Source organism: Pristis pectinata, chromosome 8 (assembly GCF_009764475.1).
Source record: "Pristis pectinata isolate sPriPec2 chromosome 8, sPriPec2.1.pri, whole genome shotgun sequence".
Taxonomy (NCBI): Eukaryota; Metazoa; Chordata; class Chondrichthyes; order Rhinopristiformes; family Pristidae; genus Pristis; species Pristis pectinata.
Window position 1 is genome coordinate 4,610,860 of NC_067412.1, and position 19,926 is coordinate 4,630,785.

At 41.3% G+C, this 19,926-nt stretch overlaps 1 protein-coding gene across 1 annotated transcript in view; it reads right to left on the reverse strand.

The window, feature by feature from the left end:
* Positions 1-7,437: 7,437 nt before the first annotated feature.
* Positions 7,438-19,926, reverse strand: part of tecpr1a (tectonin beta-propeller repeat containing 1a) — a 71,474-nt gene continuing 58,985 nt past the window's right edge. Inside the window, exons 25-26 of the mRNA XM_052021235.1 lie at positions 15,785-15,904; positions 7,438-13,531 (exon numbers count right to left, since the gene is read on the reverse strand). Of these exons, the coding sequence (XP_051877195.1) occupies positions 13,349-13,531; positions 15,785-15,904 (303 nt within the window). The 3' untranslated portion in view covers positions 7,438-13,348. The remainder of the gene's footprint in view (positions 13,532-15,784; positions 15,905-19,926) is intronic.

Here is a 19,926-nt window from a genome sequence, read left to right on the forward strand (position 1 = left end):
GCATTTCTCTATAGGTATAAAAATAACCAAACTCAACAAAGCAAAAGATCAGTCTTAAAGGAAGCACCTTGTTTTTCTCCATCACAGAATGCATGTGGACAGGGGAGAAATCATTTTCAAATGGGATGAGGGGAGAGGGAAAAGTTGTGCACCACTACCTGTGATGAGCTGAAGCAGAAATTGCACCTGTTCCACCCAATCTCTCCCATGTGAATTGGAGTTAGGATACAATAACTTGCTCCTGGGATCATGAATCTTTTGAATTCTCCACTCCTTGAGATCTGTGGAGGTGGAGTCATTGAATTAATTCATAATATAATAATACAACTCAGTAAATAGGAGCAGGAGTAGGCTGTTCAAGTGTGCCCAGATCAACATCATGGATGATTATATTATTTTCCTGCACTGTACCCACATCCTTTGTTTCCTTTAATACTTGGAAATCCACTGATCTCTGCTGTGAATGAATTTCATGCAAGCATCTACAGCCCTCTAGGACTGAGAACTCCCAAGATTTACCACCCTTGTGTTTTGAAAGAATTCTCCATCCCTCATTCCCAAGTAGCCTCTGAGATTGAGAGATCTGGTTCTACAACATCCTCCCAGCATCCAGCTTGTCCAGCCCTTTTAAGAATTTTGTAAGTTTCAATGAGATCTCATTCTTCTAAACTCAAGAGAGTATCTGTAATCTTGCTTCAGATGGCAAACATGCCATCCCTGGAAACAGTCTAGTGAATCTTTGCTGCACTCCCTCTATGGTGTATAACTTTCTTTCATAGATAAGATGACCAAAACTGTACACATTGCTCCCTTTGCAGTAAGACATCTTTGCCTGTATCATTTAATACAGGGTTAAAGCCATCATTTGCCTTGCTAATCACTTGCAGCAGCTGCATGTTGGGTTTCAGTGACTTGGGTATCAGACACCCAGATCCTTTTGAACATCATCATTTTCCGATGTTATTGCTATTTAAAAAAATACTCAGTTTTTCTCTTCCATGACATTTTCCACTTTATATTCTACCTGCCATGTTCTTGCCCACTCACTCAACTCAACTCATCTATACCCCGATGAAGCCACCTTACAACCTCCCCCTCATTTACAATCACATCAACTGTATCATCAGAACACTTACCCCATTCCATGTGCTCTGCCCTTGTTGGCCAATCTCCTGAGTGGGACCTTTGTCAAAGTCTTCTGGAAATCCAAACACACCACAGCCAATATTTCCCCTTTATCTATACGACTAGTCACATCCTCAAAGAACTCCAGTACATTAATCGAATGTTATCTTTTGCAAATCCATGCTGACTCTGCACAATCCTGTTATTATTTCCAAGGTCTGTAATTACATTATTATAGATTCCAGCACTTCCCCTACCTGTAACACCAATTGAAAAGGGCAGTGGTTCCCTGTTCATTCAATCCCTCCTTTCTTACACAAAATCACAGTCTACAGGAAAAATGTGGAGACTGACAGATATTTGAACAATAAAAGAGTCAAGAAGGAAAAGGAGCATTTGAAGCCAAGATTGGATCTGCATGATCTTATTTGCCCAGCTCTGGACTGTTCATAAAAAGCAGAACAAATCCAATATAACTAATTACCACCCAATCAATCCATTCTCCATCATCAGCAAAGTGAAAGAAGGTATCATCGATAGTGGCATTTCCCACTGAAGCTACTCAGCTTCAGACCTCAACACAGCCTTGGCCCAAACATGGACCACAGAGCCATATTCCAGAGGTGAGGTTGAATTTACTGTCTTTGATGTCAAGGCAGCATTTGATCAAGTGTAGTATCAAGGAGCCCAGGTACAACAAAAGTGAACAAGCACCAAGGGGAATACATTCCAATACTTTGAGTTAGAGCATGCACAAAAAAAGATGGTTTGTGGTTGTTTGAAGTCAGCCATCCCAGAGCATCACTACAAGGAGGTCCTCAGGGCAGTGTCTTAGACCCAGATATCTTCAGCCACTTCATCAACAACTTTCCAACATAAAGCCAGAAGTCGGAATGTTCTCTATGCAATCATCAATGTCAATTCTACTTACAACTCCTCAGAAAATGTTGCAGCCTATGCCTGAATGTAGCAAGACCTACACAACATTCAGGAAAAGATGTGACAGCACTGGAGAGGGTGCAGAGGAGATTCACCAGGATGTTGCCTGGGATGGAGTGTTGTTATGAGGGGAGACTAGGTCTGTTTGCCCTGGAGCAGCAGAGGTTAAGAGGGGACATGATTGAATATATAAAATTATGAGAGAGTAGACTACAGGAAAGTGTGTCCTGTTTCAGAGGTGAATAAAACTAGACACAGATTTAGGGTAAGGGATAAGAGATTTGAGGGGATCCGAGGACCTTTTTCACCCAGAGAGTGGCGAGTACCTGGAATACACTGCTGAAGAAAGTGGTGGAAGCAGAGTTGCTGACAGTGTTTAAGAAGTGTCGAGATGAGTACTTGAATCACCTAGAAAGTCAAGGGTCAAGTGCTGGAAGATGGAATTACACATGTTGGGCTGAATGGCCTGTGCCTTTGATTCCCAGCTGGTAAGAAGCAAGCAGCATCCACACTACAAAAGTACCAGGCAATGACAGAGCTTAACCCTCCCACCCCACCCTTGATAATCAATGGCATTACAATTGCTGAGCCCTAGAACCATCAACTTCCTGGGGGTTAACACTGATCAGAAACTCAACTGAACCAACATGTAAATACTGTGACTGTGTAACCCATGGCAAGTGACTCATCTCATGCCACAGTAAACCCTTTCTACCATCTTCTGGGCACAAGTCAGGAGCACAATGAAATATTTTCTACTTGCATGGCTTCAACAGTACTCAAGAAGCATGACAGCATCCAGTACAAAACAGCCGCTTAATTGCCACTCCATTCACCAACTTAAATATTCATTTCATTCACCACTGTCATCACTGGAGCTGTAGGGTGTACCACCTACAAAATGCACTGCAATTACTCCCCAAGGCTACACTGACAGCATCTCCCAAACCTGGGACCTCTATCACCAAGAAAGAAAAGGGTATCAGGTAAATGGGAATGCCACCACCAGCAGGTTCTTCATAGCTACCGACAGCCCTGCCCTGAAAATACATTGCCTTCCCCTCATAGTTAGTCAGATTGGACTTGTTCTGAATTTTGTTAACAGGACATGTGTTGCCTCTGGCCAATATTCCACTTTGTTGGGTAGACATTAGTGCTGTAACTGTACTAGGACAGTTTGGCTGGAGAACAATAATTGTCCAAAGATCTATTGCTCTCAGTCTTGAATGTACTCAAGCGTCCACAGACTTCTAGGGTAGAAATTTATTCAAACACTTTAATTATTAATCATAAAATATAATTTAAATCAAAATCACACTGTGGACTTCTTAAACCATTGGCAGCAAGTTTTACAATCATCAAAAGACATTCAGAAATAGTAACAACTGGTAGACAGAGATTTCTTTAAGTGATACAGCACAGGAGTTTGGGTAAGTGACCTATTATGTTAAAGTTAATTATTATCAATGCTAAAGTTAGCCAGGACTGCGAGAGGACAAAAAGTCTTCCAAATATTTAGGAGCAGTAGATGAGATTGTGATTACTGTTGTGTAAAGAACCTTTCAGCCCATTAACCCTTTCTTGCCATTCATGAGAAGTTGCCAGTTATGAGAAGTCTGGTGATTTTGAGGCAGATGCCCAAATAACATGGTTCTTCTTTAAATTAGACTAAAAATGTCCATCTTTACTATCAACATAGGGATTGGAGTGGTGTGTTGTTGATGTAACTGTACCAGAATGTGAAACCAACACACAACCTCAATTGTTTTGCACCTTTAAACTAGTAAAAGGTCTGAAGCCGCTTCAGAGCAGCATCGTCAAACAAAAACTGAGACACACATGATCAAAGCTCATTCAGAGATAGGTTCCAGATCTTTGGGCCTTGCCAGCTGAAGGGATTTCTGGTAAAGGTGGAAAGCAAACACCAGAGGTGAAGGAGGAGTGCAAATTTCTTGGATGGCCTTGATTACAGAAGCATTGAGCAAAGAGGCTGTGGAGGGACTTGAAAGGAAAGGAGACTTAAATTAGGGGTTTCAATGAACCAGGAGGCAATATTGGTCAGCAAACTCAGGGTGATGGGTAAAAGCACGAGGTGTGTTAGGCACGTTTAGCGGTGGGAAGAGGAAATTTGCATGGGAAAAGAGGCACTAAAATACATTTTGATATTTAACAGTCCTACCCCCAACACAATTTTCTTAACATGCTTATATTGTGCAAATTATAGGGGGTCCTTAATTTGGCCAATCTGGGGAAGACCTGATGGAGCTGGAGAGCTTGTTCTATAAATGTCTCTCATCTTTAAACAGGAAAGGCTATCGAATTGAGACAAACATTTCAAATCTGCACAGATCCCTACCTTTGATTTCGTGCAAGTTGTTAAATTCTTTAAAATGAGGCAAGGACAGTGTACAAACTCCCAGTGATTTCTAATATGTCTTTCAGTGATATCTTTCATTTCTAGATTTAAATGTACATATACATCAAGGACAACAACTTGTGTTTAAATAGCCTGCTTAATAATGCAAAATGTCTTAAGACATCTCATAGTTAAAATTGACTTTCATAATGTTCCCAACTCAAATGAGATACTAGGGCAAGTAATCAAAAGCCTGGTCACAAGGCAGGAATAATGTTAGGCAGTTGCAGGTATGGCTAGCAGTGGTGGGATGATTAAATTTGGGGACAATCCATGGGCCAGAATGGGAGGAGTTCAGGAGGGTTGTTGGCTGGGAAGAGGTTATGAGGATAGGGAAAGGGGAGGCTATGGAGGGATTTCAAAACAAGGAAAGAATTCCTAAAATAGATACATTTTTAGAATCCTTTAAGGGTCAACAAGTATTGGAGATAGGTGAACCCAGGGGTTGGGTTGGGTTAGGACATAGGCATGAGAGTTTTGCATGAGGATGGAAATAGAGAGCTGATCAGGACAGCTTTGGAATAGTCCTTTCATACGGGCAGTACAAGATCTTTCAGTCCATCAAATCTGCCCCACAGAGACTGGGCTGGATATTGTGACCACACATTTATTTTCCTCCCAATACTCAATGTTTCAACTGTCATCTTCCCTCCCCCCAAAACATTTGTTTGAGAGTTCACTTGAAGGTTTTGGACTCACACCGGTATAGTCATGTAATTACAACCATCTGGGGCAGACTTCTATACTATAACAACCCTCAGGTAACCCATCTATACTATAACAACCCTCAGGTAACCCATCTATACTATAACAACCCTCAGGTAACCCATTAAGTACCTCCTCTGATATACAAGCTAACCATCTTTGAAAGTAACAGATCCTTAGAAACATGTATTTCACAATTTTAAGATGTTCCATAGCCAATTAAGTACTTTTCTGAAGTGTCACCATTGTTGTTTTATAGGGAAAGAGGGTATTGTGATAATGGCTAGATAATTTTTTTTAAATAATGAAAGTTGAGAGGAACTATTGGTCAAAATATCAGGGGACAACCTCTGATTTTCTTCAATAGTGTCAAGAGATCTTTTATGCTCACTTTAGAGGTGGGAATAACTTGCTCTTAAAATGACAAGTAAACTAGAATATATATTTTAATAGGTGAGATTTTATAGAATGAAACAAAGACTATTGTTAGCCTTGACTGTAAATGTAAAATTAAACTTTTGCACATCATGTTGCAATTCCAATATAGTAGCACTCCCACAGTAATACAGCTCTCCCCAGGAATGACAGCACAGAGCTAAATTTTGGTGTATGTGGGAGGGGCTGGAGATGGAAGAGAGAGAGTGGATGTGGCTGCAATTCCTCAGCCCTCCAAGATTGTCCCTGTCAGCGACCAGTGTCTGCAGAATGGAAATTGGCCCACTATATTCTGACTTGAAGGCAAGGCTGCTACCACTGAGTCACTGCACAGGCACCTGCAGGCAAAACAAATGAGTCGAGAACCAAACATGTATTCTACTAACTCTGCCCTTTGGTTGTGCAGCAAGAATCCACCATTTAGCAATTGTCTGATACAAAATTTGCCTACATGCAGGCATCTTACCTGGTTCCAACAAAGTTGGCAAATGCTTTAAGGTTGGCACAGCAAGTATAGTAACAACATGTGCTGTTTTTTTAAACCCACAGTTTTCATGGCTGATTCACCCCCAGCATTATAACCTTTACCACTGTCTGCCGTCAAGAATATTTTAATAAAAGTAGAAAAATAAAATTACATTTTGTCCACAAACAACTGAATTGAACAACTTAGTGCACAGTTGTGACCACCAGATTACGGATCAATCAATTATTCTGGCGGATAAAGCCAGTGTAAGATACACAACCTCCTTGCATTTGCCACCACTATTCAACACATGCCAGACTTAAAGTAGAGGCCTGCAAGTACCTTGGAACACCAGCTTACTAGCTTATAATGTGTGGAACTACAGCAGTGCAGCTTTGGGTTAAATAACATATTCAGGGCTTTGATGGATTCATAGAAAGGCTGAGCTTTCAGAATGACTTAAGAATTCAGAATCTGGGAAAGGCGACTGCTGGACTGTGCCCGATTGAAGGAAAATAGTCACATGAACTTCTGGATTGTGTCACAGCACCAGCCTGCTTTTCTTCTATGTATAACAGTGTTCTATCCTGCATTTTCCTGTTATCAAATGTGAAATGAATAATTTTAATTGAAGATTTAAGTAGTCTGTGAACTTTGGTGTGAAGTGTTTTCCATTTGCCATACTTCACAAGTATGTGACCAAAATTCACATTCCAATGAAGGCTTCAATTACCCTGTGTTAACACATCCATCCAAATTATTAAATGTCCCATAAATCATTAAATAAATTAGTTTCAACCAGATATTTCAGTAGGATTGTGTGCAGGCAGTATTAGGAAAGTCTGAATTTGCTAATAACTTTGATGTGACCAAATTAATCTGTCAGTCAATAAAATCTTCACTAAACTGACCATGCATTTTTCATATGCTATAGCACATTATCCCAAGTAGGTACCTGGGACTTGTAACATGGGTCTTCATCAAGCCGGGATCCCTCAGCAAGAACCCCATTTCCAAATGATGTGTAGGCTCAGTTACAAGGTGCTGGGTTGCTGTTGTCTACAGTACTCAGACAAATTAGCTGCTCAGTGCAGTTTTGTGTGCCATCACAGATGCACTGCAGGACTGATAGAAATGCATTATACATTTACCAGTGAAATTAAGCACTTCTTGGTAATGTATGTGATTGGTCAGCTTTTGTTGTGAGCATGAGTTAAAATATAATCCACGATTAATTACATGTACCATACCATGTCATAGTAAAACAATGTACACTGCATTAACTCTAGTTTGGTGAATAGTGCCTTTGTACAAAGGCTTCTCCAGAAAAAGAGACACTTAAATCAAAAAGGAAATTGAACAAAATCACTTTAAAAAGATGACAAATATAAATTCCACATAAAATTCACAGAACTTTTCAATGTTTCAATCACACCATTTAATACAAATAGTTTGTTAATGTCATGTAAATTCTAGAGAGCCACTGATTTCTGCAACCTTTTGTCTTAGCATTCTTACCTTTTGTAAAGCTCAGGAAAATGAATCTAGTTTTGAAAATCAAAATCCAATAGAATTATGGCTAAGGCCCTACTTAAATTGCTGGATGGACTTCAAAAATACTGCAGCTGAGTTGCAATGAAAACAGACAAAAACTTGAGAAAAGTTGTAATTACTTTAGTGGCAATTAGCAAAGTTCAATAAATATGAACGATAGAGGTCACAGGAACAATCAGGATGGAAGCCACATTGTGTAGGAGTGCTTGGTGACTTTGAGAGGTGGGGTTGAGGGTGGGACAAATCAGGCTCACTGCATTAGAGGCCTGACTTTGTGAGATTCACAATTTCAGCAATATTACAATTTAAGTAGGGCACCAGCTATGGCTGATTTATCTCCATTGAAATCAATCCCATGGGTGAATGGATTCAACAGTCAGAGCACCATTTCTGCTTTGGGGATTTGAGTGTTCATTGTTTATCAGGGATGATTGGTTCACAAATGCTTCCAATTGCTGGCTTCATGTACGTTCCAAATACAGTAACATGACTTCTTAACAAAAACACAGACGATAAAGAAAGCAGCAGCAACAGTCAGCAATACTGGCCCTTCTGTTTCACATTATTTTTAAGAAGACTACCCATCTTTTCCAAAGTGTGGTTAAGATAAAATATTTGTACATCACAAATGAAGTAAGTGATCTAAAAGAGGTGATTTTCAGAGAATGCCTGTACAATAGCTATTAAATGGAGGGTTTTTTCAACCAAACATCTCAGACATCGAAAATAAATCTCCTAACATGATTTTTAAACATCTGGTCCCAAATAATTTATTCCTCCAGTTCTCTAAATTCCCTAAAGTTTGCCTCACACAGAGGTCACAGCACAAAAACATACCATTTTACCCAAAAGGTTTATGACAGTGCTAATATCCCACACCATCACCCTCCCATCCTACAGTGTAGCAATCCTACAGTGCAGTGTTCAGGATAGCAATCAATGGATACCTTCTGAGCAAAAAATCAAAATATAACCATATACAACACATTTGGGTCCAAAGCACAGATGTAGAATATACCTACTATATGATTAGAAGCTAATTTAACTGGTGCAGCTAATTAACTGAGTCCTTCCTTCAAACGCTCCCTATACCATTGAAATCATCAAAGGTCAAGCTCCCCAGGGAAGATTCAACAATTAATGAAGATCGTACTAAGGATAGTGCTTTCAATCTCTTTAGGACTGAAGTCCAACCCGCAAGTGTGTGGCAAGATCCTCTGGCTAGCCCTATGCAGTGGCATCGGAGAAAAGATCATTCAATACCCCACTTGTTCCGGCACCAAAGCAGAGCATTAGGTCTTGCTGTTTGCTTACATTGGCTCCACAACCAGACCACTTGGCTGAATTCTCAGATGTTGGATATCACTTATATCCGTTCCAGTGTGATAGCACTTCTCCCCGGTAATAGGAGTGTGAAGTAACTGACAGAAGAGAGCTATCGAAGAACATCCACAGGAATGAAGGATAACAGCAAGATTAAAAAGTTGATCCAGATCAGCTCTGTGACAGAATGATCTTGCTCACAGACAGGACACTCACATTTGCCAAATGAGTATTTCAGGGGCAAATGTATTCAGGACTGATGCAATACCATCACCAAGTCCACTTGGAACCAAGAGCAAACTTTATCATAGTCAGAAGATCTCTGTAAAAATGACACATAGATCATAGAAAGTACAGCACAATACAGGCCCTTTGGCCCACAATGCCATGGCGACCCTTAAACCTCACCTAAGACTATCTAACCCCTTCCTCCCACATATCCTTCTATTTTAAATTCCTCCAGATGCTGATCTAGCAATCTCTTGAATTTGACCAATGTACCTGCCTCCACCACCACCCCAGGCAGCGTATTCCATGCCCCAACCACTCTCTGGGTAAAAAACCTTCCTCTGATATCTCCCTTGAACTGCCCACCCATTACTTTAAAGCCATGCCCTCTTGTATTGAGCACTGGTGCCCTGGGAAAGAGGCGCTGGCTGTCCACTATCTATTCCTCTTAGCATGCTTTGGATTACTGCTGAAATTAGGATTGAAGAGGAGATTCGATCAATTGTGTAAGAAAGAATAGGTGCAGAGGCGACAAAACCTGTAGAAAATCCTGAGAAAGGTACAGCAAAAGTTCTGGAGCCAAGTGGTTCAATAGGAAGTATTTAACACTGTCTCTTGGAGATGGAGAATTGAGTCATGAACAAGTGATTAAGAATGCGACAAAAAGAGTAGCTTGTTTAAAACCACAGCTTATATGGTTTTTGGGGCATGCTGTCTACTTAGAAGCACTGATCTTCAGACACAGCATCTGTTATAACAGACCCCCTAGTTAACTCTAGGCCTTCAACCAGGGAGAGCAGGACTGTGAAGAAGCCAATGCAGGGTGAAGGGGTAGAGCGAAGTGTGACAATTGTTTAGTTTCTAGCTCCCTACAATTGACTGTAATTTCCACAGCAGTGATTTATTTTGGTAGATAATGTCTTTAAGAGTTTAAAACTAAAACAGGAATATACTTAGTTTCTCTCAAAGCAGTTCAGATTTCCATAAGACCCAACATGAAAATAGAACCAACATTTTTGTAGCATCTTTCATGACCTTGTCACATCCTTCACAATGGAAAAGCATTGCTATTATGATGCAGACAGTCTGTACTCAGCAAACTCCCACAAACAGCAACATGATTATTTATGACCAGGTTTAGCGTTTTTTTGGTTCAGGGATAAATATTGGTCCCAGGAGAACTCCCCAGCTCTCTGTATCGTTAGTGCCCACCCGGGAAAGCAAACAAGGCCTCAGTTTGATCGTTTGTCCAAGCCACTCACGCATCTCATTGTTACCCTGGACTTTTGCCAGAGGTGTGGGATGGATGCAGATTAAGAATCGTAATCTGGTCACGTGTCAAAGCATGGCGAACTGTGAGGCAAACCATTTATCAAAAGACTTGTCATCAGGCCATGGACCTGGCTGGTAAAACCATGACAGACACTCAAATAACAAAGTCACGACTAGAGGCTAGACTTCGGCTTTGAGTTTAACAGTGAGGAGATGTCTTTTCACAAGCAAGGTTTATGAAATAATCTTCAGCACTTAAATCATCGACTCCAGCAACATGTGTGTCAGTTACCAATGCAGCCACTTCCAACTGCTACTACCATACCATTCAAGACATTCAACCTGATGAGGCATAAAAGGTTCAAATATGCTATAGAACAGAATAATGTTTAACACCGGGACAACCTCAAACACTGTTGGGGGGAGGGTACGACCACTAACTGCAAAACTGTTCCCTTTAAAACACACTGAAGCAGTAAAGAGTATTCATTTCTGCGTGAGCTGAAAAGCTCAAAGAAAATATCTTCAAAGCTTCCCAATGAGATTTGAATGGGTGAGTGGTTCAAGAGGACAGTTTGTTCCTACCACATTGCTCTCATCCTCTAACTTGATGTGCTTGGGTATCACAATGCCACAAGGCAATACATGCAAAACAAAAAGACTCAACCATTAATAAAACACAGCCCAAACAGACCTATATCGAATTTAGCTCCCCAGGCTAGTTAACTGGCAATTCACTTCTCCAGTTGTTGCACAGTCTCCTTCTGGGTCATGCTGGAAACACCCTGCCCCAGGAGTTATCCAATTCCCAACTCATGGGCAAAATTCCTGCATAATTCCAAAAAGTGTGGGGGAATCTTAGCACATCGTAGAGTATCAGGAAAAGAAAATCTGTGCAGGTCTGGGTGCCGAGTGAGGGGAGAGGGAGGAGTGTAATCACGGCTGCATTGTAAGTAAACATTAAGCCTCAGCCATGAGAGAAATCTTCAAGGATGGCAACCGACAGAACAAACTGAAGATTTATCTCACCACCAGGGATTGAATTCCCTAGTAATTAGCAACTGGCTACATAGTGGGGAGACCAAAGGCAGGGCCATAAATAAAAAGCAGCCATCAATAAATTCAGGTGGAAGTTTTCTGATCAGATCACAGTGAGTATGTGTAAGTCACTCCCACAAGAATAATAGAGGTTAACGTGGGGGGACGGGGAGAAGGGGAAAATTGGAATAATAAACAGACGGATGTGGAGACGGAGTGAGAGAGAAGTTTCTCTGGAGCATAACCATTGGATAGATCAGTTGGAGCAAGTATTTCTGTGCCAGACATTCGACATGAACACTAAGATAACACTGGTGCAAATATCAATGTAATCTCACAATACAACATTCAGTAGTTAATGCACTGGTCAAGCCTCTTCACTTTTAAAGCTGGCCGGAAGCATGGGCTAGGATTTTGTATCATAACATCCACAACACTGGATGTCCTGGTCTTAAACTGACGCTCTGTCAGAATCCCCAGGAAGCGTTTGCTCCATGGGACACCCTGGGTGCCAATTCTTTGGGGTATAAAACAATGGCCGTGGTGAGAAGGATGCAACTTTAGCCAACCCATCATGGCCAATTAGCTCTCCTTTATTTACAAGATAGTCTGCATATTGAAAGAGAAAATAGTGTTAATGTTTCGGGTCCAACATCTCCATCGGCTTTGATGAAAGGTCATGGACCTGAAACGTTGGCTGTTTCTCTCTCCAGTAATACAGCCTGACCTGCAGAGTTTCCTTTGTCTTTCAGATTTCCAGCATCTTTTGCTTTTACAGACTCAGTACTCAATGGGATCCTATTGTAATTGGCATTTCACTTCTCCAGTTGTTGCACAGTTTCCTTCTGGGTCGTGCTGGAAACACCCTGCCCCAGGAGTTATCCAATTCCCAACTCATGGGCAAAATTCCTGCATAATTCCAAAAAGTTTATACAGGAACATTTGGTCTACATTGACATGCGGAGAGTTTGTACCTGGTTTAACTTCCATTTTGGCCAACATTAACTTTCAAGAGAACAACAAACCATAGAATCTGCTGGATCGTTGTTGCTACATAGATTGTATATCACAGAAACAGGCCGTTTGGCTGTAATGGTTAATTTTAGTTAAGTTCCACCAGATGAAACACACAGCAACATTAAAGCTGGCGCTTCTCTGCACCGAGAACCACCTCAGGGACCCAAGCTGTCCATGTAATACTGCAATCAAAACTACTGACCTTGCACTAAATATATTGCACATGCATTTGGAGTGAATACTTCTGTGACCCAAAGCGGACTGGCCCGTTTTAAAATGCTTCCAGTGCTAGCTATTGTTTCAGCAGAGACATGCATCACTAGAGTGGAACCGGTTCCTCTGTGTCACTCTGCGAAGTGGCTTTGATGGGCTTTAAAAGGTTTAGGCCATACTTGTGAGTTGTCCCATCCTCATTCAGACATGGTAACAGGCACCACCGCAAAATACATTGTGGTTTATTCTGTCTTGCAAGTTGCTGGGATTGATAATATTATTAGGCCTTCAATGCTGAAAACAGACTGAATTACTGATGTATTGCTGTTTGGTTAACATTGCACTGGAATGGAAACCAACACTGTGCTGTCTTAGATATTTCAGTGCCATACAGTCTAACCCAACTGTGCTACATTCTTGTTACTGGAGTTCAGAGTGACAGGCATTTTGGAGCCCAAAGTGCAAAATGACGCTAAACATAGCTAACACAAAAACTCACAGCACTTTTCTACTTACTTAATGCAGTGACTCGTCTCAGAGTTGTTCTGGGAAAGATCAGTCATTGCTTCGACCAATAACAACACCAAACAGAACATGCAACGTTGTGGTACAAACCGTCAGCATCTGGCAGCACTTTGATCAAGTTCATGTTGTTCGATTATTAGACTGTTTTTAGATTTGGTGCCTGCAGTTCCATTCTGAGTAGTCAGCTTCACTGGCTCATTATCAGGTCCTTTGGGAGCACGACTGTGTGAAGGGTCCAAAGAGTTGGCTCTGACAGTGATGTAATCCCAGCCACCCTATAACATAACAATTCCACAATAAAAGTTACCTTGCCAGAAGAGACTCCATAGAATCCTGTTCAATTGAAGTTACAAGCAGCTAAGGATCATTAAAGTTCTTTTAATGGCAATTTAAAGCCCTGGGATTTTCTAAGGTTCTGTGCACTGCACTGGAGGTGGCCAGTCAGTCTATCGTACTGATGTCAGCACTTTGCAAGAACTGTTCATTTACAGAACCACTGAATAGTTACAGCACAGGAGGCCATTCAGCCCATCGAGTCTACACAAGAGCAATCCAGCTAGTTTTATTACCTCAGCCTCTTCCCATAATCCAACAAATTCTTTAACAGCACCCCTTTGAATGATAAAACAGAATTTATCTCCAACGCTATGCCTGGGCAGTACATTCCAAATCCTAATTCATTTGCTGTGTAAATAAAATTTTTCATCATGTCATTTTGCTTCCTTTGACGACCACCTCAATTCTATGTCCCCTGGTTCTCTCCATCTACTCTGCCTGTGCTCTTCATGGTTTTAAATACTTTATCAAATTCCCTCACAGACTCCCTTTTTGTTTTAAAAAAGAACAACCCCAGCTGCTCATTCCTCACCCTTGAAGTTATTGTAATGAAGGTTCTTCTGCATCCTGTCTGAAGCTTTATATCTTTCTCAAAGTGTGGCACCTACAACTGAACACAACTCCCTGGTGGAAGGCCAAACAAGTCTTTATAAAGTTTCATCATGACTTCCTCACTATTATGAGAGCCCCGAATCCTGTATGCTGCGTTATCCATTTTCTCAACTTGCTCTTCTACTTTCAATGAACTATGCAGGATACTCCACTATCTCTCGGCTCTTATAGCCTTTATAGAACCATGCGTTCTATATTGCCTTTGTTCATTCTACCTATCAAAATACAATGCTTTACAGTTCTCAGCGTTAAATTCCATTTGCCACCTATCTGCCCATTGCACCAGCCTGCTCATCTTTCCTTGATGTATATTACTCTCTTCCTCACAGTTCACTTTGTGTCAGCAGCATAAATTAGTCCCATTCTCCTCTCTTTGCTCATTTATCCAATTCACTTTCCAAAGTTACCATTGAAAATATTTCCCTTTCAAACTTTGTTTTGGAAGATTAATTTCTGATGATTTACTGCTGGAGGTCAGGTGTTGGTGAATTTGGGATGAGAACACCAAAGCAAAGGAAAAAAAAATTGGGTGGGGAATAGGTTTAGAAGGAAAATACTGTTTACTAGAAACAATGCTAAGTTTCTGCAAAGCAACAAGGAACAGCCACAATTTTTTTTTTGAGGCTTAATTGAAGTCTGGAAGTTCTGCCAAATTCCTGCTGCACTTACAGGAGCAAGTAAAAAAAATCACAAAAACAATCAGGTGAAGGTGCCTGTTTACAGCACAGGCAGTAGAAGCCATGAACTTTAAAATGTTGCCCACTTTACACCAGAATGAAATAAGGCTGATTGGTTGTATTGCTGTTCTACACTTCGAATTTAAATCAATCCCTTCCACTTAAAATTACTACAAATCACCTTTTTGTTGCGTAGAAGTATTTGGCTAGGACTTGAGCAGTAGCTGCATCTGTGGCATCCATGGGTTATGGGAGTAACGTGCCTGTGCTAGTCCCAATTTTTGTTAGGAAATTTAAGGAGATGGTTGTCTCAATTTATCACCAATTTGCCATTTAGTGAAAAGCAGGCAATTATGGTCACAAAAGGCAAAGAAATAACTTTAATGATCCTCATATATAGTTTAAAGATGCGACATTTTAATTGGGTACTTTCCTAGACCACCAGAAAAAATTAAAACCAATTACATGCTCAAACTCTTGACATTTCCAATATTATTCAGGATTGGACAACAGAAACTTCTGCATTTAATCGCTACAATTCAAAGGAAATGTCCTGGGTAAATGCATAATGTACGACCAGAAGATTATGAATGAGGAGCAGGACTTGGCCATTTGGTCCCGTAGTCCTGCTCCACCATTCCTCAAGGTCAGGGCTGATCCTCTGACGCAACACCATTTTCCTGGACGCTCTCCATATCCCTTTATTCCTTTAATATCCAGAAGTCTATTGATCTCGGTTTTGAATGAACTCGATGACTGAGCTTCCACACCCCTGCAGGGTACAGAATTTCAAAGATTTACCACAGTCTGCGTGAAGAAACTTCTCCGCACCTCAGTCCCAAACAGCCTTACCCTTTATATAATTGTTACTACTCCCGCAGCAACTGCACTTTGCTAACTTACTCCAATGCCATAATCCCAAGAGCTACCAATGGCTTCTTGTGGCCGAACACCCAGCCGATGACACACTGTCCCACAGCTCAAGCTGTGGCTGCCTTGAACCTTATCAGCGACTATCCAAACCTGTATCAAAGGCAAATTTACATTTATTATTAGCTAGAACCATCGGCCTTGTTATCTCATCAGTAGCTTTACAACAACTTGCATTTATAAAACACTTATTTTACAGTATTTGGGCATGCCAAGGTGCCTCACGAGTACATTATCAAACAAAATTTAGCACCAGTTTAAACAAGGGCATATTAAAGCATATGACCAAAACTTGTTCAAGAATGTGGGTTTTAAGAAGTGCCTTAAAGCAGGAATGGGAGAAAGAAAGACAGAGGGGATTTAGGGAGGGAATTCCGGTGCTTAAGGTTTTGACATCTGAAGGCATGGATTTCAAATGGCAGAACGATTACAGATCAGGTTTAAGAAGACAGAATTGGTGGAGCACAGATAGCCCAAAGGACTGCAAAGCCAAGGAAGGTTACAGGAATTGGGAGAGGAGTTAGGTATCAAGACTGTTGGAGGAATTTGGGAACAATGAGAATTTTAAAAATGAGGTGTTGTCAGACCAGAAGCCAGTGTATTGGGTTAATTATGTTCAGAAGAACTCTGTTTACCCATTTTTATAATTATATGTTTGGAGCTGGATTTTAGGTGAGGTTCCATTCATTGATGGCGCAAATAATATTAACATTGAGTTTTAATTTTATAAAACAATACTAACAAATTCAGAAAGATCCAACTGCATGGGATAATAACAAAAACCCTCACAGTTTTCATTTCAAGGAATCAAACATTATTTGCATCATAAATATAATCTTTAAACTAGCAATTAAAATTGCCCATATTTGGGAATGCCATTTATCTTGCAAAACCACTTTTCTTTTTAAATTGTGTGATCCTGATACCCCTTCAATATGTTTTTTCCCTGTAATGCTTTTGCTTACTTTACACAATACCCTGACTAAGGGTGAATGTGGGACTGAGACACAGGACAATGTCAGCCTTGCTCTACAATTACAAGTGTATTCATGGTGCAGGTCAGCATGACCTCTGATTCAAGATCCCTTCCATTCCCTGCCTCCCTAAAAGGTCAGATGCAGTTATTTATTCTGCAACTTAATTCCATGCAAAAGAGGAGGGGGAAGATTTGAAAATGTTCTTTGTAATTTGCATAAATGTGCAGCATTAAAATGAGCATATTAATCAGTTAGAATTTTAACATTAGAATTATGGAACATACTCTCAGGAAGCTACAGTAGATTTGGTTAAAAATAAATAAAATTATGTAGAAAAGGTGGTAGGTTAATGGCTCTCGAATCACAACAAGGCAACAATGGGACATTTGGAAAATCTGGGTGGATAACCCAATGGAATTAATGCTAAAATGTTGATTACAATTAGAACCCATTCAGTAGCATTCCACGATGAAATGTACCTTCTTCAAAGTAACAGACTTGGCTACTCGATCACCCTGAGCCAGCAGTACATTTTTTTTAAATGTCAGTCAACACATACATGAACATGAAATATAGTAAATTAGAACAACTTGCTACTGCACTGGGAGCATCAGCTGGGCACACATATATGAGGGTAGGACTTCTACAGTGAACAGTAGGGTCCTGGGGAGTGTTGTAGAACAGAGGGATCTAGGAGTACAAGTATATGGCTCCCTGAAAGTGGCATCGCAAGTCGACAGGGTGCTGAAAAGGCTTTTAGCACGCTGGCCTTCATCAGTCAGGGCATCGAGTATAGAAGTTGGGATGCTACGTTGCAGCTGTACGAGACATTGGTGAGGCCGCATTTGGAATAGTTGGAATGAGTTCAGTTTTGGTCACCCTGCTATAGGAAAGATGCCATTAAGCTGGAAAGGGTGCAGAGGAGATTTACAAGGAAGTTGCCGGGACTCGAGGGACTGAGTTATGGAGAGAGGTTGAGCAGGTACAAGAGAGGTTGAGGACTGGAGGATAGCCAATGCTGTCCTGTTGTTCAAGAAAAGCTCCAAGAATAAGCCGGGAAATTATAGGCCGGTGAGCCTGACGCCAGTCCTGGGTAAATTATTAGAAGGCATTCCAAGGGACAGAATATATAAAGTATTTGGATAGACTGGGCCTGATTAGGGACAGTCAACATGGCTTTGTGCATGGTAGGTCCTGGCTAACTAATCTTAGAGTTTTTCCAGGAGGTTACCAAAAAGGCCAATGAGGGAAAAGTGGTGGACGTTGCCTACATGGACTTTAGCAAGGCCTTTGACAAAGTCCTGCATGGGAGGCTGACCTAGAAGGTTAAGTTGCTTGGCATTCAGGATGAAGTAGGCAATTGGATTCATCATTGGCTTAGCGGGAGAAGACAGGGTGGTAGTAGATGGTTGTCTCTCTGACTGGAGGCCTGTGTCTAGTGGTATGCCACAGGGATCGGCATTGGGTCCGTTGTTATTTACCATCTATATTAATGATTTAGATGATAATGTGGTAAATTGCATCAGCAAATTAATGAACAGCGAGGAAGTGCGGCTTAATGAACGGCGACGAAGGCTATCAAAGCTTGCAGTGTGATCTTGACCAGCTAGGAAAATAGGCTGAAAAATGGCTAATGGAATTTAATGCAGACAAGTGTGAGGTGTTGCAATTTGGGAGGACAAACCAGGGTAGGACTTGCACAGTGGATGGCAGGGCTCTGAGGTGTGCAGCAGAACAGAGGGACCTGGGAATACAGGTCCATAGTTCCTTGAAAGTGGCATCACAGGTAGATGGGGTTGTAAAGAGAGCTTTAGGCACTTTGGCCTTCATAAACCAAGGCACTGAATACAGGAGTTGGGATGTTATGTTGAAGTTGTACAAGACATTGGTGAGGCCAAATTTAGAGTGTTGTGTGCAGTTCTGGTAACCTACCTACAGGAAAGATATCAACAAGCTTGAAAAAGTGCAGAGAAAATTTACAAGGATGTTGCCAGGACTTGAGGACCTGAGTTATAGGGAAAGATTGAATAGGTTAGGACTTTATTCCCTGGAGCACAGGAGAATGAGGGGAGGTCTTATAGAGGTATACAAAATTATGAGGGATATAGATAGGGTGAATGCATGCAGGCTTCCCACCCCCCCCCCCCCCCCCCAAGGTTGGGTGAGACGTGAAATAAGGAAATCTGAGGAAGAACTTCTTCATTAGAGGGTGGTGCGAATGTGGAACGAGCTGTCAGCGGAAGTGGTGGATGCGAGTTCAATTGTAACATTGACGAGAAGTTTGGATAGGTACATGGATGGGAGGGGATCGGAGGGATATGGTCCAGGTACAGGTAGATGGGACTAGGCAGAAGATCAGGTCGGCATAGACTAGATGGGCCGAAGGGCCTGTTTCTGTGCTGTATGACTCTAGGTTGGGACTTTTTTTTCGTTGGAGAGTAGGAGAATGAAGGGTGATCTTATAGAGGTGTATAAAATTATGAGGGCATACATAGGGTGAATGTGCACAGTCTTTACCCCCAGGGTTGGGGAATCAAGAACTAGAGGGCATGGGGGAAGAGGTTTAATAGGAATCTGAGGGGCAACTTTTTCCACCCAGAGAGTGGTCAGTATATGGAATAAGCTGCTAGAGGAAGTGGTTAAAGGCAGGTACATCAACAACATACAAAAGACACTTGGACAGGTACATGGATAGGAAAGGTTTAGAGGGATATGGGCCAAACACAGGCAAATGGGACTGGCTTAGATGGGAATCTTGGTCGGCATGGACCAGTTGGGCCAAAGGCCGTGTCCATTCTGTATGACTATGACATGCTCTAGCTTCAAGGGTGGGACTTGAACCCAGAACTTAGTGACTCACTGAGTGATAGTTGAATCTCTTAAATCCCTGGGTGCAGGAAACTAGCCATTCCTACCCAGGTCTGGGCTGTATGTGTCTCCAGTCCCATAGTGGTGTGGTTGGCTCTTAACAGCACTCATCATCTTAAAATGAAACACGCAGCACCACCTTCTCTCTGGGACTAGACATGGGTGATAAATGCCAACAACACCTATGGTCTCAAGAATTAATTGAAGAGAACCATTTCTTAAGCAACACTGACAGTGGAAAATAGGTTGTTTCTTTCTTGACCAGGTAAA